At 47.1% G+C, this 21611-nt stretch overlaps 1 protein-coding gene across 3 annotated transcripts in view; it reads left to right on the top strand.

Moving 5' to 3' along the window:
- Window positions 1-21611, top strand: part of LOC138265190 (aldo-keto reductase family 1 member A1-A-like) — a 148438-nt gene that overhangs the window by 61496 nt on the left and 65331 nt on the right. For all 3 annotated transcript variants that reach the window (XM_069212923.1, XM_069212768.1, XM_069212854.1), the window contains 2 exons: window positions 8830-8981; window positions 20531-20726. In XM_069212923.1, coding sequence (XP_069069024.1) covers window positions 8830-8981; window positions 20531-20726 — 348 coding nt within the window. The remainder of the gene's footprint in view (window positions 1-8829; window positions 8982-20530; window positions 20727-21611) is intronic.

The raw sequence follows: 21611 nt of genomic DNA, 5'->3' as shown, positions 1-21611 counted from the left end.
CTGGCGGTCCAAGACCGCCAGGGCTAAAATAACGGGGGCACCGCCAACAGGCTGGCGGTGCCCCGCTGGGCATTCTGACCGCGGCGGTTCAGCCGCGGCCAGAAAGGGAAAACCGGCGGTCTCCCGCCGGTTTTCCGCTGCCCAATTGAATCCTCCATGGCGGCGCAGCTCGCTGCGCCGCCATGGGGATTCTGACAGCCCATACCGCCGTCCTGTTCCTGGCGGTTCGCCCGCCAGGAACAGGATGGCGGTATGGGTTGTCGTGGGGCCCCTGTAGTGCCCATGCCAATGGCATGGGCACTGCAGGGGCCCCCGTAAGAGGGCCCCACAAAGAATTTCACTGTCTGCATTGCAGACAGTGAAATTCGCGACGGGTGCCACTGCACCCGTCGCACCTTCCCACTCCGCCGGCTCAATTCTGAGCCGGCGTCCTCGTGGGAAGGGTGTTTTGCACTGGGCTGGCGGGCGGCCTTTTGGCGGTCGCCCACCAGCCCAGTGCAAAACCCAAAATACCCTCAGCAGTCTTTCGACCGCAGAGCGGTATTTTGGAGGGGGGAAGTCTGGCGGGCGGCCTCCGCCGCCCGCCAGACTCAGAATCACCCCCATAGTGTCTGCTGCCTGTCTCTGATCACTTGTCTGGGGTGGGTGACAGGTGGGCTGCGTGTATTGCCCCTAGACAGCCAGACACAGCAGGAGCTTAGGTGGGACTTGATTGGCCATCCTGGAAGGATGGGGGAGAAGCTGGATCCAGCCTCACTTACACTTAAATAGGTGGGTTCTGTCCAGACACAAAGGGCGGCATATCCCCCCTGTAGTGAGCCTGGGGCCAGGACGGGAAGGGAAGACATCTGTGCACTTCAAAAGTGTATCTTTGAAGACTCCCCTACTTCAAAAGCACCACTGAGTATAAGAATTGGACCTCAGACACCACCACTTCAGTGCACTTCAGGATCTGTGAATACTCTGCCAGGAAGAAGGACTGCTGTGCTGCTCAAGGTCTGACACTCTAGTAAACCACTGCTTTGCTGGGCTCCTGCCTTGCTGTGCTGCCCTGCTGCCAGCTGTTCCCCTGCCTGGGTGAGAATGACTGGACCTGCATCAATTGAACCTAGAATGATTCCAAGGGCTAGCTGGCTGGCCTCCTGATCCGCAGTCTCAGGGACATAAAAGATTTCCAACCACCCTGCTTCTATGCCTGAAATCTGCTATCTGTGAGCCTGCCCTGCCAAGTGGTGCCACCCCAGTCCTGGACCTTTGGAAGTGGTCCTAAGGTTCTTCTCCAGTGAAACTAATGCATCCTCTGCTGAGTGATGCATCCCTGAGCAGAACCGGCACATCTCCTCTGCTGCGTGGCGCATTCCTGAACAGAACCGACGCATTGCTACTGCTGTGTGGATTGGACCCATTGCAAAAGACTCACATTGCAGCATCTGGGTCCAGCCTTCAGAACTGGCTCTGTGCAATGATTTTGCAATACTTCGTCACAGATGTGACAGATATTTAGTCTGCGTATTATGTTCTCCATAAGCTATAATGAGATTGTAATATGGTGGACGGGATATCCGTCACGTTTGTGTCAGAGTATTCCCCCCACCAAGATATAAATCAGACCCTAGACCGGCACGACCAGATATCCCCCAATAATGATTGTTTATTATCACTAATTTCACTTAAAACTCTGAAATTCAATCCCTCCAGTTGTACTTACTGGATTTTTGTCGTTTTGGTCTTGTTTTATTTATTGAATGAAGCTCTATTTTTCTAACCTTGTGTAGAATTGTTTTGTGTGGTGTTTTCATTGTTTTACTGTTTGAAGTGTTGCACAAATACTTTACACACTGCCTCTAAGTTCAGCCTGACTGCTCTGTGCCAGGCTACAGAGGGTAAGAACAGGATAATTTAGGGTTTGCCTGACACTTACCCTGACTAGGACTGTGGTTGCTGCTTGACCAGGGCTCACACCCCAGTCAACCAATAACCCAATTTCTAAAACCAGGTCTTCAGCTTCTTTCTGAATTCAAGAAGTGAAGAAGAGCCTCTTATGTGTAGCAGCAGGCCGTTCCATGATTTAGGAGCAATGTAGGAGAAGGCTGAACCACCAGATCAGGTTTTCACTATGCTTGGGATTTTAGAAGGTAGGAGTCCGGACGAGCGGAGGTGTCTGGAAGGTGTGTGAAAGCAGATGCAATTGTTGTGGTATGCTGGACCAGTGTTCTGTAGTGCCTTGAAAGTGGTAGTGAGGAGTTTAAAATGTTCCACTTTTTTGGATGGCGAGACAGTGGTGCTCCTTCAGGTGAGGTGTACTGCAAGTGCGTCATTGGAGGTTGAGAGTGATTCTAGCCGTCGAGTTCTGAATGGTCTGCACCCTTCTGGTGAGTCTTTTGCTGATCCCGGCATACAGGGTGTTCTCATAGTCCCCCTTACTTGAGATGAGGGTATGTGTGACCCTTTTCAGGGGGCTGATTGGGAGCCATTTGAAAATCTTCATCAGCATCTTCTCGATATGGAAGCATGAGTTTGTGACAGCATTGACTTGGGAGGTAGTGTTGAGTTTGCTGTCGATGATGATCCCAAGGTTCTTGGCGTGGGTGATTGGGGGCTGTGTGTTGACTCTAGCTCTGTGGGCTATCAGGTGGATTCCCACAGTGATATGCGCTTCCCAAAGATCACAATTTCGGTCTTGTCAGTGTTCATCTTAAGAAAGTTGGTCTTCATCAAGTGGGCGATTTTAGTCATGCAGCTAGCACACAGGCCTGCACCATTGTTTTGTCACTGCAGCCAGACTGGCCTCCATCACAGTGGACCTTTGTTGACATTACAGTATCAGATCCTCCTGAAGTGTCAAGACCTACTTGACAGGTCTTCTGGCATTTTTCAGATGACATTTCTTGAGTAAAAATTGAAGCTCAAAGCAGATTTTTTTGGACACCACCACTATGCTTCGGTCGCTCCATCTTTTAGGTCAAATAGGTCCCCGATGAGCCTTATTTTCTGTAGTACTCTACAGCGTCAATCATTTTTATGGTCTGGCTTGACTGCACAGCTGTCGCCAGACATTTATGTCAGCATCACTAAAGATCGGGTTTGGCGCCGACCACTTGTTGGGAGCCAGGAGTACATGTTTTGATTGGGCAGAACTTGTGCACTTCCACAAAAAAGTGCTTGTCCTCCACACAACTATAATCACTTTGTTTATTTATCCAGCTTCCTGAAATTGAACTTTCAGGGGCGCACACATGATATTGTAATGCTATTAAAGTGTCTTAAATAACTATATCATTTATGGCAGTGGTTCCCAACCGGTGGTCCGCGGACCCCCAGGGGTCCGTGACACATTCCTAGGGGGTCCGCAGGCCTGGGCTGGGAGGAAGGCACTTCTCCAGCTGGGGCCTCAGACATACACGTGGGTGCATGTTTTCATATTTATTACTTCCTTTGTTCAGCAGTTTTAAACGCACCTCAAAGCTCCTTGTACTGCAAAAATAAAAGCGTCAAGCTAACTCAAGTGATTAATGTATCTGCTGGAGAGAGAAGGGAGTTTTATGCAGTGGCAGTTTTGACTCAAAGGTAGCGCAGATGGTTAATATGCCTGCTGCAAAGAATCTGTATCATGCAAAGAACAGTATTTTATGTGCATGGCACAGTGGGTTACTGCTTTTGTCACAGAGATTCTTTTGTTACTATGCAGTTCATAATCGTAATCTAGCAGAGTGAGCTGTGAACTGCCATTAAAGAGCTGCATGCAAACCGCTTGGCACAAATTAGAAAGTTGTTTTTTTCCTAGTCTTTCATTTTCCTTATGCTGCTAAAAGAGGTTTGCTTGTGTAGAAATACATTCCTATTGCTACCGCAGTGCTTAATTTGTGCTTGTTGTTTCCGGTGCTGAGCACCGGCACTTATTTTTGAGGGCCGGGGCTTATTCTTCTGCTTCAAGCATTTGCTGCGAGAAAAAGGCACAAATGGGAAAGACAGAGGAAGGGAAAAACGAAAAAGCGTCACAAAGGGAGAAAGTAGAAAGCTACTAGAGTGAGCTGAAGTGGCAGGGAGTGGCTTTATATGGATTGAAGAGTCCCGAGATGGCTTCAGGATTATGCTGCCTCAGTATTCCGTGTACCCACATTTAATAGCAGCAGCCGCGTGTTCAAGAGGAGGGCTTTGGGCACCGGCACGTTTTTATTTATAAATTAAGCACTGTGCTAACATCATCGCTAATCACTGTGCTGTGTTCTGAATCCTAAGTTTGTGCTTCTCCGGACCAAGCACTCTTAGAAAATGCCTACCAGTGTGGATGACGTGTGAATCCTACACCTTGTAGTCCCCTGTAAAGTGCCCTGACACCCCACAGTGGTATGAGAGGTGCTATAAAACAAATGAAGTACATGTGACAGAGAGGCTAGGGAGAGATGAGAGGCCCTTATGGTTTACTTCCTTTCCCCATCACTTATTTATGTGAAAAAGCTTTCTCAGATCTTGCATACCTAAAAAATAAAAACAGAAATCACTCCGGAAATGTAGAATCTGACCTGAGGATTCACCTTTCCTAAATAAAACCAAACATTGAAAAGGTAGTTGCCGAGATGCAGCGCCAACCTTCCCAATAAAATGTTTCGATTTTTGCATATATTTTCAATATAAAATAATTTTATCTTTAGTAATATGAGTATTTGTTTGGTGTGTACTTGTTATATTTTTTGCAAATTACTGTTTTAATGTTTGAAAATTAAATCGTACAAATTGCTGGGGGTCCCCGGCTTCCAGTAATGATTAATTGGTGGTCCTCAGGAGTTAAAAGGTTGGGAACCACTGATTTATGGTGTTTTTCTCTGGCAGCAGCACAGATGGGAGGAGGGCAACAATTAACATAAACAGATCTTTAGGTCTGGCTTGACAATGCTACTGTCACCTGACCTTTTAACCCAAAAGAATATTATTCTACAGTTCTTTGCTTCCACAAAAATACACATCCATTCCCATGCTATTTACTTACAATGGTTAACATTACCATACAGCATTCATCTACAGACAGACCTATTGGCACTGCCAATGCTTTATCCAGTAGAAGCTTAGTTCATAAAAAAAAATTCCCAATGATATGTCTGAGGCGGATCTTCTTATTGATTTATTACATTTAATTATGTAATAATTCATTGCTTTATTAAATTATTTATGAACCGTCAATGTAATATTAAACTTTTGTAATTTTGAGCTAAGCAGCCACACTCCATTGTACCACTCTCTCAAGAAGGACTTGGCAGTGCTATGTTAAAGAAATGGACCCGAGGTATTTTGAAAGAATAACCCGTTTTTATATAGAGTTTCATATTTATATACCAGGCATTCCTAGTACAAGATGTAATGGTTCTCACTTTTCCAACCTCTGGAGGATAGAACATTGAGTTGGCGTTACCAGGGGCAGATTTATATTTTTTGCCACAAACCTGCGTTAGTGCAGGTTTGCGGCAAAAAGTATAGCATCGGCTAGTGCCATTCCATGACTCTGCCGGGTGCCATATTTATGGAATGGCGCTAGCCGGCGCTAAGGCCCTGTTAGCGTCCTTGGAAAGGACGCTAACAGGGCCGGAGAGGCATAGAGGGAACCGGGGCTTGTGCGCCAAATTATGGCGCTACACTGTTTAGAGGCAAAAATATTGCCTCTACGCAGTGTAGCGCCATTTTCTGGCGCACATGCCCCATGAACATGGCTCCTGTCTTAGTAAACACAGGAACCATGCCCACTTTCCTAATGGCCATGCCCAGGGGAGGGACAAATGTCCCCTGCGCATGGCCATTGAGGCAGCGCCGTGCAGTGGGCCCCAAGTCAGGGCCCCTGAGCGGTGTTGGTAAAAAAAAAACATACTCACCCGGACTTACTTTGGATGGGTCCCCCATCCTTAGGTGACCTCCTGGTGTGGGTGGAGGTGTCTCTGGGGACAGGGAAGGGCACCTGTGGGCAATTTCCATGGTCTCCGACCATGGAAATCTGCCTACAGGTCCCCTTACGCCTGCCCAGACCCAGGTGTTAAATAATGGCGCTAAGCAAGCTTAGCGCCATTATTTAAGGCCCCCATCCCACTGTGCTGGATTTTAACGGGGGATAAATATGGCGCAAAGGCCATATTGTCCTTTTCTGGACAGGAACGCCTACTGTGCATCTCATTGACGCAAGGTAGGTTTTCCCCTCCAGAAAACGATGTAAACTCCATGCTAGACGTGTCTAACGTATAGAGTTAGGTTGCGCTGAATTAGCGTAAAAATGAATTACACTAATTCAGCGCAAACCAAGTATAAATATGCGCCCGAGAATCTTAACTCGTGGTATACAGACCACCGCAGGTGCCAGCTGCAGAAACAAACTCACTGAGCCACCTTGCTTGATGCAACATCCACTGAAATGCCTTGTGAAGGTGAATAAGCAAGAATCAGAAATGGGAAACGTCTCATTTAACACTATTTTTTAACGCACTGTAACTTTTCTACTTTTGGTTTTAATGACTCTTTCAAAGGGCAGCACCATATCGTACAGCATGCATTAATTCATTTATTTAGAAAAATGGAAAGTTCACAAAGTACGTCATCACAATAACTTCTTCCTTTTCAAATAAAACTCATTGTTTTTTATTTTATATGTTTTCATATCCTTTAACATGGAGAACAAGCACATCAAAAGAGAAGTGTTCTCCTGCTAATATAAGGACTTAGGGGCAAATTTACAAGAAACTGACACATCAGCACTGATGCACCAGTTTTCTTGCATCACCCCTGCCCCACCTAACGACACCATGGGTGCTCTGTATTTACACTGCGTTGCTGCACTAGCGTAAAATTTTGAGGCTAGTGCTGCAAAGTGCAGGGAGGACCGTTGATTTCAATAGGTGCGTCACTTTAACGCATGCTTTTAGCAGGCGTTAAAAATAACGGAAAAATGGCACAGGGAAATCGTGTAGATTTCACAGTGCCATTTTATCGGGCCTCCCTGTGCCGGAACGCCCCCTTTGCATACATTATGCCAGGCATAATGTGGCGCAAGAGGGTGCAAAGTGGCACAGCGCATGCATTGCACCACTTTGTAAATATGGTGCTGCAAACATGCCTTCCTAACGCCACACTAGCGTAAAAAGAAAATGATGCTAATGTGGCCAAGGAGGCGCTAGAGGCTTGTAAATATGCCCCTTGTACTTTGCCAAGTGCACCTCTTCTAAGGACATTGACTGTTTGCATGCTTGGCGCTGATACGGGATCCAGCAGCCCTCCCATGTACTCAGCTAGCCCAGGTGCACACGTACACCTTCGATACCCTCTGCTCCCGGGTGATAATGTGCTCTACAAATCTGCATAACATACACTAACATAATTATCTGAAAGATTTGACACTGTCCTATGTTATTAGTTAACATTCACTTATGTTACATATAGGTGATCATAATTCAATGCCAATATTAGTAAAATCAGTGTAAACATCTGCTACAAATAATAGTGATACATTTTTTTTATTTTTTATGTAAGCCTCTGTGCATTCCAAGACACCTGAAACTGGAAGTCACTGACAACACTAAGGGGGTCTCCTACAGTATGGCGGGTGGGCCATCACCTCCGCCTTCCTGACGGAGAACTGGTCGCCATACTTGTATATCCCCACCGCATAGCCAAGGATCCATCTGTCATGTTTGGAAAATGTTTGTTTGCTTTTCAACAATAAGGTCCAAAAGCAGGAGTTTATTCTCCAAGTTACCTGTCGCTCAAGACAGATCACTCAAGGAACCTGCAGAATTGATACAGAGGATCGCAGGAAAAAAGGGATTTCTACATCTATTTGAGTGAGCCCGGTGCGAAGCATCCACAGCTTCAGCTCCCAGTATTTGCCGGTCATCCTTAGAAAACTGCAGTAACATATTTTGTAATAGTGCAAGAAAGGCCCACGCCCAAAAGAAACCCTGGGCTGACTGAATGCAATGGAAGGCTCACCGCTCCAACGTCCAGTGCCTGGAATACCACGCATGTCTATAATTCCAAGTTATTCCCAATTTGTCCACCTCCATCATTAAATGGCCTCTGATAAGAGCTCCTACGATCTTCACTGGCTCTGCTCACCTCTTCAATTTCATCATCCGCTGTCGTGTTATCTAGGAGCGAGGGTGCATATCCAGGACAACCAGTATTAGAAACAGAAACTCTTGATCATGTCCTAAACTCCTAAGCCTATAATAAGGTATTGAGTGGTAAAACAATGTCAAACATGATAATTTCTGAGTTTTATAATATTGATTACTTTTTAAATTTAAGTTCCCAGAGATTAACCCAAATATCTCATGGATATATTGGAGTTTTCTCTGTCTATAATGAAAAAGAAAGTCAAAGTAACAAAATCTTCTTTTGCACACAATTGATTTTTGTGATATATTGAAATTTCCATGCATAATTTTTCTTGGTTTTGTGAATATCCCAAAACAACATTGATGTTATCATCAGATTGTATACGTACGTATAGATTTAGACACATGATTGAGAACTAGTGCGACTGAGACCATGCACAGTTATTTAGTGAAAACTATAAACAATAATGTAAAATTCAACTGTAGAAAGATGCAAGCATATTTGATTCCAATGGTTTCATGTTGAGACCAATATCACAGGGGTTCCATACAAAGATGAGTTGAAGCATACATTGTAAAACTGATTTCAGTTGTGTATTGAACCTTTAGTGCCTAGAAAAGATTATTAATACTTGCTTTAGTTAACTGGGACCTTTCACTTCCTCCTAACTCTAGAAAGGTTGTTTACCTTGACTTCAAAAGTTTCCTAATAGTGTTTGTGCATCTTTATCATTTGCAGACATTAAAGCGAGAGGATGTGTTTATTGTGTCCAAGTTGTGGAACACCAAACATCACCCAGAGGATGTGGAGCCATCCTGTCGAGTCTCTCTGGAGAAGCTCCAACTGCAATATCTGGATCTGTATCTCATGCACTGGCCTATTGCATTCAAGTAAGTATCAGATCTAACAAAATCCATCAACCATATCACTTGAACTACGTTGGGATTTCTCATTGCTCATGAACTTTAACTTTCAATTGCATTTACATTTTCTAGGGCAATAGAGTTAGTGACCAGGATGGTAACCATCAATGTGGTCGACGAAGCCGTAGACTTGCTTATTGGTGGTGATAGCTGCTGACTTGTCCTCCTTGATCTCTCAGTGATCTTTGACACGGTCTGCCGTGGGCCACTCCTTCCCGTAGTCTGCACACATTAACTCAATTCAGTCTATGAGATTCAACTGTTCCTCTCCGAGCAGCATCAGTTCATCCAAGTGCCATATTCACATCCGAGCATTTACTGCTTTCTCATAGGGTTCGCAGAGGTTCATGCTGGCCTGGCACCTCTGTTTCTTAACTTCAATGGGTTGCTGGGTTTGACACCTCCTTCCTCCGGTCACCCCCCTCCTTAATCTGAAGGTGCTGCCACTGACCCACATTGATAGCCTTAATAGTTGTTACTGTGCCTTGAATGGCTGGATTTCACTTTGACTCATACTGAATCCCTCTAACACAGAGCTTAATTAGTTCATTTCTGCCTCTTTTGCATCTTGGGATCAATTGTGACTGTCTGTATTTTGCTCACTTGAGACTTTCCCCATCTTGGTACCTGCAGTTCTTTCTTTTGGCTTATTTTCCAACTATTGGCTTAACTTTCAACATAACTAGTGCCATTGCAGTTTTGTCTTTTGCAGTCGTGGCTCTTGGGATAGAGAAGGGATGGCTGGCGTGGCGCGTGGCAGGGGGGACGGGGGCAGCGACCAAAATAAATAAATAATTTTGCTGTGCCACCAATGTGCCACTCCTCAGCTGCAGGCACAGGCTCAGGCTCAGGCTCCCAGCCTGCCTTGCGTCCAATCCTACCGCAGCTTTCATGCTGCCAGCAGCTTGAAAGCAGCAGTAGGATTGGACGGAGTGCCCAACTAGGGTACGCCAAGGTAGAGTGGGAGTCTCTGCCTGCTCTCTCCAACCCGGCATTGCGTTGCCAAAAGGAGAGAGCCTAGTGCGCATGTATGTTTGGCCAGCCTGAGACGGTCGGCCAAACACACGTGGCCTGAGGGTAGTGCTATAAAAATATGTAGAGCCCGGACCACAAACCCGTTCTTAGCACACGTCCCGCCACCAAAATGTATATTTCGCAGCAGGATGTGTATCGGGTTAACCCAAGGTGACCAACCTGAATGCCTGCTGCATCTGAATCGCCGCTTTTCTGGCTCCACAAGGCACAGGCTCCCAGACGGCCCTGCGGCCAATCCTAACGCTGCTCTTATGCTGCTGGCAGAATGAGAGCAGAGTCAGGATTGGCTGAGCACCCTCACTTTGCGCTCCCAGACAGACTGGGAGCCTGTGTCTGCTGTCTCCAACCTTGCAACGCAGCTTGGGTTGGAGAGAGCTCAGTGCACATGTGGGTTTGTGTGAGAAAGTAGCCTCTTTCTAGCCTTGTTACCCCCACTTTTGGCCTGTTTGTGAGTGTATGTAAGGGTGTTTTCACTGTCTCACTGGGATCCTGCTAGCCAGGGCCCAGTGCTCATAGTGAAAACCCTATGTTGTCAGTATGTTTGTTATGTGTCACCGGGACCCTGCTAGCCAGGACCCCAGTGCTCATAAGTTTGTGGCCTATATGTATGTGTTCCCTGTGTGATGCCTAACTGTCTCACTGAGGCTCTGCTAACCAGAACCTCAGTGGTTATGCTCTCTCTGTACAAATTGTCACTAACAGGCTAGTGACCAATTTTACCAATTTACATTGGCTTACTGGAACACCCTTATAATTCCCTAGTATATGGTACTGAGGTACCCAGGGTATTGGGGTTCCAGGAGATCCCTATGGGCTGCAGCATTTCTTTTGCCACGCATAGGGAGCTCTGACAATTCTTACACAGGCCTGCCACTGCAGCCTGAGTGAAATAACGTCCACGTTATTTCACAGCCATTTTACACTGCACTTAAGTAACATATAAGTCACCTATATGTCTAACCTTTACCTGGTAAAGGTTGGGTGCTAAGTTACTTAGTGTGTGGGCACCCTGGCACTAGCCAAGGTGCCCCCACATTGTTCAGGGCTAATTCCCCGGACTTTGTGAGTGCGGGGACACCATTACACGCGTGCACTACATATAGTTCACTACCTATATGTAGCTTCACAATGGTAACTCCGAATATGGCCATGTAACATGTCTATGATCATGGAATTGCCCCCTCTATGCCATCCTGGCGTACTTGGCACAATCCCATGATCCCACAGGTCTGTAGCTCAGACCTGGGTACTGCCAAACTGCCTTTCCCGGGGTTTCACTACAGCTGCTGCTGCTGCCAACCCCTCAGACAGGTTTCTGCCCTCCTGGGGTCCAGCCAGGCTTGGCCCAGGATGGCAGAACAAAGGACTTCCTCTGAGAGAGGGTGTTACACCCTCTCCCTTTGGAAAATGGTGTGAAGGCAGGGGAGGAGTAGCCTCCCCCAGCCTCTGGAAATGCTTTCATGGGCACACATGGTGCCCATTTCTGCATAAGCCAGTCTACACCGGTTCAGGGACCCCTCAGCCCTGCTCTGGCGCGAAACTGGACACAGGAAAGGGGAGTGACCACTCCCCTGACCTGCACCTCCCCTGGGAGGTGCCCAGAGCTCCTCCAGTGTGCTCCAGACCTCTGCCATCTTGGAAACAGAGGTGCTGCTGGCACACTGGACTGCTCCGAGTGGCCAGTGCCAGCAGGTGACGTCAGAGACTCCTTCTGATAGGCTCCTTCAGGTGTTGCTAGCCTATCCTCTCTCCTAAGTAGCCAAACCCTCTTTTCTGGCTATTTAGGGTCTCTGTCTTTGGGGATTCCTTAGATAACGAATGCAAGAGCTCATCCGAGTTCCTCTGCATCTCTCTCTTCACCTTCTGCCAAGGAATCGACTGCTGACCGCGCTGGAAGCCTGCAAAACTGCAACAAAGTAGCAAAGACGACTACTGCAACTCTGTAACGCTGATCCTGCCACCTTCTCGACTGCTTTCCTGGTGGTGCATGCTGTGGGGGTAGTCTGCCTCCTCTCTGCACTAGAAGCTCCGAAGAAATCTCCCGTGGGTCGACGGAATCGTCCCCCTGCAACCGCAGGCACCAAAGAACTGCATCACCGGTACCCTGGGTCTCCTCTCAGCATGACGAGCGAGGCCCCTTGAATCCAGCAACTCTGTCCAAGTGACTCCCACAGTCCAGTGACTCTTCAGTCCAAGTTTGGTGGAGGTATGTCCTTGCCTCCCCATGCCAGACTGCATTGCTGGGAACCGCGACTTTTGCAGCTACTCCGGCCTCTGTGCACTTCCGGCGGAAATCCTTTGTGCACAGTCCAGCCTGGGTCCACGGCACTCTAACCTGCATTGCACGACCTCCTAAGTTGTCCTCCGGCGGCGTGGGACTCCTTTGTGCAACTTCGGGTGAGCACCGTTTCACTCCACTTTGTAGTGCCTGTTCCGGCACTTCTGCGGGTGCTGCCCGCTTCTGAGAGGGCTTCTTGTCTTGCTCGACGCTCCCTCTGTCCCCAGACGCAATTGGCGACATCCTGATCCCTCCTGGGCCACAGCAGCATCCAAAAACCGCAACCGTACGATTTGCAGCTAGCAAGGCTTGTTGGCGGTCTTTCTTCAGGAAAACACTTCTGCACGACTCTTCACGGCGTGAGGGATCCGTCCTCCAAATACGAAGTTCCTAGCCCTTGTCGTTCCTGCAGAATCTTCAGCTTCTACTGTCCAGTAGCAGCTTCTTTGCACCCACAGCTGGCATTTCCTGGGCATCTGCCCATCTCCGACTTGCTTGTGACTTTTGGACTTGGTCCCCTTGTTCCACAGGTACCCTCGTTTGGAAATCCATCATTGTTGCATTGCTGATTTGTGTCTTTCCTGCAGAATTCCCCTATCACGACTTCTATGTCCTTTGGGGAACTTTAGTGCACTTTGCACTCACTTTTCAGGGTCTTGGGGTGGGCTATTTTTCTACCCCTAACTGTTTTCTTACAGTTCCAGCGACCCTCTAGAAGGTCACATAGGTTTGGGGTCCATTCGTGGTTCGCATTCCACTTTTGGAGTATATGGTTTGTGTTGCCCCTATCCCTATGTGTCCCCATTGCATCCTATTGTAACTATACATTGTTTGCACTGTTTTCTAAGACTATTACTGCATATTTTGGTATTGTGTACATATATCTTGTGTATATTTGCTATCCTCATACTGAGGGTACTCACTGAGATACTTTTGGCATATTGTCATAAAAATAAAGTACCTTTATTTTTAGTATATCTGTGTATTGTGTTTTCTTATGATATTGTGCATATGACACTAGTGGTACTGTAGGAGCTTCACTCGTCTCCTAGTTCAGCCTAAGCTGCTCTGCTAAGCTACCATTATCTATCAGCCTAAGCTGCTAGACACCCTATACACTAATAAGGGATAACTGGGCCTGGTGCAAGGTGTAAGTACCCCTAGGTACTCACTACAATCCAGTCCAGCCTCCTACATTGGTTGTGCAGTGGTGGGATAAGTGCTCTGTAACTACTTACCACTTTTGTCATTGTACTTTTCATAAGAGAAAAATATACAAAACAAGTTCAGTGTATGTACACCTAACCAAAAAGTTTTGCATTTCTTTTCTCACTTCTTTTCTAAAGTGCTGAAAAGTACTTCTAAACTTTCAAAAAGTTCTTAAAAAGTTTTTAAAGTTTTTTTTCTCCTGTCTTTCTAAAAGTTCTGACAAAACTTTTTTTTCCTTTTTCTGTCACTAAAACACTTTCTAAAATGTCCAGCACAGGCCAAACTGTAGATCTGTCCAAACTTGCTTATGGTCACCTTAGCTGGAAAGGAGCAAGGAGTCTCTGCATAGAAAGAGGTTTAAGTGTAGGGAAGAATCCCCCCAGAGAACTATTGGTTAACATGCTTATAGAACAGGATAAGGCTAGAGGTGCCCCATCTGTTGAAAAAGTAGCTAATGGTTCACAATCTGATCCAGGGACACCCCTAGAAAAAGAGTCAGGAAAGAAACTTCCTAGCCTGCCCATTACAAGACAGCCTAGCGTAGTTGGTACTGATGTAGAGTCACACCATACTGATAGTGTTGCCTCACATCTTAACAAGAGTATTACTTCACATCATAGTAAAAGTGATGTTTCTGTTAACCAAGCTGTTAGGATGCCCTCTGTAAGGGATGGTTCTCCTTCTGTACATTCTCACCATACTTCTGTTTCAAGGAATGTCCCACCAACCCACCCTGATGACAGAGTGTTAGAAAGGGAGCTCAATAAATGGAGAGTGGAACAAACCAGACTGAAGCTCAAGAAGCAACAACTGGATTTGCATAGACAGTCCTTTGAACTAGAAAAAGAAAGACAGAAATTTGGTTTAGAAACCCATGGTGGCAGCAGCAATATTCCCCATAGTCATCCTGCAAAAGAGCATGATTCCAGGAATCTGCATAAGATAGTTCCCCCTTATAAGGAGGGGGATGACATTAACAAGTGGTTTGCTGCACTTGAGAGGGCCTGTGTTGTACAGGATGTCCCTCAAAGGCAGTGGGCTGCTATCCTATGGCTATCATTTAGTGGAAAGGGTATGGATAGGCTCCTTACTGTGAAAGAAAGTGATGCCAATAATTTTACAGTTCTTAAGAATGCACTCCTGGATGGTTATGGCTTAACCACTGAACAATACAGGATGAAGTTCAGAGAGACCAAAAAGGAGTCTTCACAAGACTGGGTTGATTTCATTGACCATTTAGTGAAGGCCTTGGAGGGGTGGTTACATGGCAGTAAAGGTACTGATTATGAAAGCCTGTATAACTTGATCCTGAGAGAGCATATTCTTAATAATTGTGTGTCTGATTTGTTGCACCAGTATCTAGTGGACTCAGATCTGACCTCTCCCCAAGAATTGGGAAAGAAGGCAGACAAATGGGTCAGAACAAGAGTGAACAGAAAAGTTCATACAGGGGGTGACAAGGATGGCAAGAAGAAAGATGGTGAAAAATCTCAAGATAAGCATGGGGATAAGGGTAAAACCAAAGATCCCACTTCAAATCTTAAACACTCTTCAGAGGGTGGGGATAAAACAAATTCATCCTCTTCTTCTCAACCTGCACACATTAAAAAGCCTTGGTGCTTTGTGTGTAAAAACAGAGACGATAGGCCAGGGGATAAGTCCTGTGCAGGTAAACCCCCTGAGCCTACCACCACTAATACATCAAGCTCTAGTGCCCCTAGCAGTAGTGGTACTAGTGGTGGGACTGCTGGCAACAGTCAAGCAAAGGGTGTAGTTGGGTTCACTTATGGGTCCATCATAGAAACTGGGGTAGTCAGTCCTAAGACAGTTTCTGTCACACCTAGTGGCATTGGCCTTGCCACACTGGCTGCTTGTCCCATTACAATGGATAAGTACAGGCAGACAGTTTCAATAAATGGTGTTGAGGCCTTGGCCTACAGGGACACAGGTGCCAGTATCACTTTGGTGACTGAAAACCTAGTGGCTCCTGAACAACACATCATTGGACAACAGTATAAAATTATTGATGTCCATAACTCCACTAAGTTTCTTCCCTTAGCTATAATTCAGTTTAGTTGGGGTGGAGTTACTAGCCCTAAGCAGGTGGTGGTATCACCTAGCTTACCTGTAGACTGTCTCTTAGGTAATGACCTAGAGGCCTCAGGTTGGGCTGATGTAGAGTTTTATGCCCATGCAGCCATGCTGGGCATCCCAGAGGAATTGTTCCCTCTCATTTCTACTGAAATGAAAAAGCAAAGGAGAGAAGGCCTGAAAACTCAGGATCCCTCTCCATCAACAGGTAAAAAGGGTATCACAGTATCCCCTAACCACCCTGCCATTCAGGATACCATTCCTGTGGTGGGAGAAACATCACCTGGGGTGGCACCTGTTCCAAGGGAAGCATCAGCTGGCAAAGCTGTACTCCCTGAGGTAGAAGTACCTCTCTGTGGGATAAGTAACATTGGTGAATAAAAGAGCACCATTTTAGTTAACATGGAGCATCCCTCCAACCCTCCCAGAGAAACGTTAGTGCAGAAACTCTGCACTGCCTCACAACACTTAGGACAGCATCCCTGCCCTAGTGTGGAGCTCATAGGACAGCATCCCTGCCCTGCTCCAACTCAAGAGAAACAGCATCCCTGTTCTCTCTTCCAGCCATGTGGACAAAGTTTTTGCCCAGCCATGGCTTTTCTGAGACAGCATCCCTGTCTGGCATTTCCATCACTACAAATAGGTTCAGTGGACAATTCCCACTGCTCTAAACTAAAACTTACTGATAGAAACTCTGAAAATACATCTTCACATTGTTGCTTAGCTAAAAAACTTCAAACAGGGTGGTTTACATCCCCACAGGGAAGTAACCATATAGTGGATGATAAAGGGAGTAACCAGTCTATTGCAGAGCTACTCTCTACTTATCACCACTTAGACAATAAAGTCTCAACTGGCCAAGGTTAGCCTTATTGTCCTTCGTTTGGGGGGGGGTTGTGTGAGAAAGTAGCCTCTTTCTAGCCTTGTTACCCCCACTTTTGGCCTGTTTGTGAGTGTATGTAAGGGTGTTTTCACTGTCTCACTGGGATCCTGCTAGCCAGGGCCCAGTGCTCATAGTGAAAACCCTATGTTGTCAGTATGTTGGTTATGTGTCACTGGGACCCTGCTAGCCAGGACCCCAGTGCTCATAAGCTTGTGGCCTATATGTATGTGTTCCCTGTGTGATGCCTAACTGTCTCACTGAGGCTTTGCTAACCAGAACCTCAGTGGTTATGCTCTCTCCGTACAAATTGTCACTAACAGGCTAGTGACCAATTTTACCAATTTACATTGGCTTACTGGAACACCCTTATAATTCCCTAGTATATGGTACTGAGGTACCCAGGGTATTGGGGTTCCAGGAAATCCCTATGGGCTGCAGCATTTCTTTTACCACCCATAGGGAGCTCTGACAATTCTTACACAGGCCTGCCACTGCAGCCTGAGTGAAATAACGTCCACGTTATTTCACAGCCATTTTACACTGCACTTAAGTAACTTATAAGTCACCTATATGTCTAACCTTTACCTGGTAAAGGTTGGGTGCTAAGTTACTTAGTGTGTGGGCACCCTGGCACTAGCCAAGGTGCCCCCACATTGTTCAGGGCCAATTCCCCGGACTTTGTGAGTGCGGGGACACCATTACACGCGTGCACTACATATAGGTCACTACCTATATGTAGCTTCACAATGGTAACTCCGAATATGGCCATGTAACATGTCGATGATCATGGAATTGCCCCCTCTATGCCATCCTGGCGTAGTTGGCACAATCCCATGATCCCACAGGTCTGTAGCTCAGACCTGGGTACTGCCAAACTGCCTTTCCCGGGGTTTCACTACAGCTGCTGCTGCTGCCAACCCCTCAGACAGGTTTCTGCCCTCCTGGGGTCCAGCCAGGCTTGGCCCAGGATGGCAGAACAAAGGACTTCCTCTGAGAGAGGGTGTTACACCCTCTCCCTTTGGAAAATGGTGTGAAGGCAGGGGAGGAGTAGCCTCCCCCAGCCTCTGGAAATGCTTTCATGGGCACACATGGTGCCCATTTCTGCATAAGCCAGTCTACACCGGTTCAGGGACCCCTCAGCCCTGCTCTGGCGCGAAACTGGACAAAGGAAAGGGGAGTGACCACTTCCCTGACCTGCACCTCCCCTGGGAGGTGCCCAGAGCACCACCAGTGTGCTCCAGACCTCTGCCATCTTGGAAACAGAGGTGCTGCTGGCACACTGGACTGCTCTGAGTGGCCAGTGCCAGCAGGTGACGTCAGAGACTCCTTCTGATAGGCTCCTTCAGGTGTTGCTAGCCTATCCTCTCTCCGAAGTAGCCAAACCCTCTTTTCTGGCTATTTAGGGTCTCTGTCTTTGGGGATTCCTTAGATAACGAATGCAAGAGCTCATCCGAGTTCCTCTGCATCTCTCTCTTCACCTTCTGCCAAGGAATCGACTGCTGACCGCGCTGGAAGCCTGCAAAACTGCAACAAAGTAGCAAAGACGACTACTGCAACTCTGTAACGCTGATCCTGCCGCCTTCTCGACTGCTTTCCTGGTGGTGCATGCTGTGGGGGTAGTCTGCCTCCTCTCTGCACTAGAAGCTCCGAAGAAATCTCCCGTGGGTCGACGGAATCGTCCCCCTGGAACCACAGGCACCAAAGAACTGCATCACCGGTACCCTGGGTCTCCTCTCAGCACAACGAGCGAGGTCCCTTGAATCCAGCAACTCTGTCCAAGTGACTCCCACAGTCCAGTGACTCTTCAGTCCAAGTTTGGTGGAGGTAAGTCCTTGCCTCCCCACACCAGACTGCATTGCTGGGAACCGCGACTTTTGCAGCTACTCCGGCCTCCGTGCACTTCCGGTGGAAATCCTTTGTGCACAGTCCAGCCTGGGTCCACGGCACTCTAACCTGCATTGCACGACCTCCTAAGTTGTCCTCCGGCGGCGTGGGACTCCTTTGTGCAACTTCGGGTGAGCACCGTTTCACTCCACTTCGTAGTGCCTGTTCCGGCACTTCTGCGGGTGCTGCCTGCTTCTGAGAGGGCTCCTTGTCTTGCTCGACACCCCCTCTGTCCCCAGACGCAATTGGTGACATCCTGGTCCCTCCTGGGCCACAGCAGCATCCAAAAACCCTAACTGCATAATTTGCAGCTAGCAAGGCTTGTTGGCGGTCTTTCTTCAGGAAAACACTTCTGCACAACTCTTCACGGCGTGAGGGATCCGTCCTCCAAATGGGAAGTATCTAGCCCTTGTCGTTCCTGCAGAATCTTCAGCTTCTACTGTCCAGTAGCAGCTTCTTTGCACCCACAGCTGGCATTTCCTGGGCATCTGCCCATCTCCGACTTGCTTGTGACTTTTGGACTTGGTCCCCTTGTTCCACAGGTACCCTCGTTTGGAAATCCATCGTTGTTGCATTGCTGATTTGTGTCTTTCCTGCAGAATTCCCCTATCATGACTTCTATGTCCTTTGGGGAACTTTAGTGCACTTTGCACTCACTTTTCAGGGTCTTGTGGTGGGCTATTTTTCTAACCCTAACTGTTTTCTTACAGTCCCAGCGACCCTCTACAAGGTCACATAGGTTTGGGGTCCATTCGTAGTTCGCATTCCACTTTTGGAGTATATGGTTTGTGTTGCCCCTATCCCTATGTGTCCCCATTGCATCCTATTGTAACTATACATTGTTTGCACTGTTTTCTAAGACTATTACTGCATATTTTGGTATTGTGTACATATATCTTGTGTATATTTGCTATCCTCATACTGAGGGTACTCACTGAGATACTTTTGGCATATTGTCATAAAAATAAAGTACCTTTATTTTTAGTATATCTGTGTATTGTGTTTTCTTAAGATATTGTGCATATGACACTAGTGGTACTGTAGGAGCTTCACTCGTCTCCTAGTTCAGCCTAAGCTGCTCTGCTAAGCTACCATTATCTATCAGCCTAAGCTGCTAGACACCCTATACACTAATAAGGGATAACTGGGCCTGGTGCAAGGTGCAAGTACCCCTAGGTACTCACTACAAGCCAGTCCAGCCTCCTACAGTTTGGCCAACCAAACCCACATGCGCACTGACAGTAGTGCCACCACTTCTCCTCCCTGCCATCGCCCATGGCCCGCCCCCTAGAAAAAATAACCCATAATAAACATTGTTTATTATCGTTTTATTTTTAAAGTTTTGCAGCTGCTGATGGGGGGGAGGGGGGGGGTGATGCTCTTCCATCATAGAGGAGGGTCCGCCGCTGCTTAGAACGTGTATGAAGGAATGTCAGATTTTTTTTTTTTGCGAGGGCAAAATGTCATGCAGGTGCCTATGGCTGCTTACTCGGTATTCGCCACGTGCAATAGGCACCTGTTTCTTAGTATTGAAAACAACGTATGCCTGGAAAATAGTAAACATGACATTTGGTGCCATGTAATGGTATGGCTGCGTAAACTGCCTCATTATTAATAACGATGGCAAATTTGTTTTCAATTAGAAATCTTTACATTAATTTTGCCCACGGCCCTCTGTGCATGTTCCACTTGATGTGATTAACAAAAGACAAAATGGCGGCAGTGAAACAGCTTCCACAGTGTATGCGCAGAGATGCGCTGTAGAAGTAACAGCAGCACCGCTTCAGGAGCAGCTTGCAAATTTAGACACAGCGCATGTTTGCACAACCACTGTAGAAGCAGCGCCTTTACACTACTATCTGATAGCTGTGAGTCTCCGTGCTGCACGATTCACTCTGTGGAGTGGACCAGACCAGCTGCATTGAGCTGATGCACACGAGCAAGCCAATCTCTCAGCTAGCCAATCCCTCCGGCTGGATCGGCCAAGGGAGCAGCCCACTTCCCTCCCTCAGCACATAATGCAAGTCCACCAGACCTGCACTGGTGCCAACAAGTAGCTTGAGACTTCTTGAGAGAGCCTTGTGAGAGTTATGGAACATGTGACCCTATATTTTCCCTGTCTCTTGCATCCCACAGGAGGGGGGAGGAGCTAATGCCGAGGAAGGAAGATGGAAGCATACATTATGCCGACACCCATTTCATCGACACTTGGAAGGTTATGGAGAATCTGGTGGACCTTGGCCTGGTCAGAGCCATTGGGCTATCCAATTTTAATTCAAAGCAAATCGATCAGATCCTGGAGGTGGCAAAGCACAAGCCGGTGGTCAACCAGGTGAGCAGTCCCTTGCAGATAAAAAAGTAGTTTGGCGTGAACACTTCCGGAAACTCTACAGCCAATTGTTGAGGTCAATGTTTTTGCATCACGGGACGCATCCAATGGCTTTTGCAGTAACTATATAATAGGTCAGGAAAGCCCTAGTTTTAGGGTTCAAATCTATTTATAAATCCTTAGCAATGTGGAGTACAGGGAACAGCAACACCTGAGGCATCGCTTAATTTGAGCCAGTGTTGCAAGTGGGGCCCACCGACACTAATTTTTTGGGATTGCTACTTATTTTTTCTCATCAGACTTTGATCCAGAGCAAGACAGGGAAAGACACGAGGGGGAAAGAAGAAGATATATAATAAAACAAAAGAACTGTGACAAAGGGAGTTAGGAGCAACCTGCAGGAGTGCAATAAAGGGAGTGCATGATGGTGGCCAACCAACATACAATAGCGCCAACCACAGACTTTCGGAGCAAAACTTTGGGCACTGGCACTTAGGGGCATATTTATACTCTGTTTGCGCCGGAATTGCGTCGTTTTTTTTACGCAAATCCGACGCAAAGCTAACTCCATATTTATACTTTGGCGTTAGACCCGTCTAGCGCCAAAGATCTTGGAGTTTGCATAATTTTTTAGCTTGGACACCTACCTTGCGTTAATGATATGCAAGGTAGGCGTTCCCCTTTAAAAAATGACTCCAAGGCATGTGCGACTTATTTAAACTCCCGTGCAAAAATGGCGCACGGGAGTGAGCGGGTCAAAAAAAATGACGTCCAGCCGCTTTTGCGTCATTTCTTAACGCCTGGTCAGGGCAGGCGTTAAGGGACCTGTGGGCTCAGAAGGAGCCCAGAGGTGCCCTCCCATGCCCCCAGGGACACCCCCTGCCACCC

Source organism: Pleurodeles waltl, chromosome 1_1, assembly GCF_031143425.1.
Source record: "Pleurodeles waltl isolate 20211129_DDA chromosome 1_1, aPleWal1.hap1.20221129, whole genome shotgun sequence".
NCBI classification, from domain to species: Eukaryota; Metazoa; Chordata; class Amphibia; order Caudata; family Salamandridae; genus Pleurodeles; species Pleurodeles waltl.
This window is presented reverse-complemented; position numbering and strand designations above follow the sequence as displayed.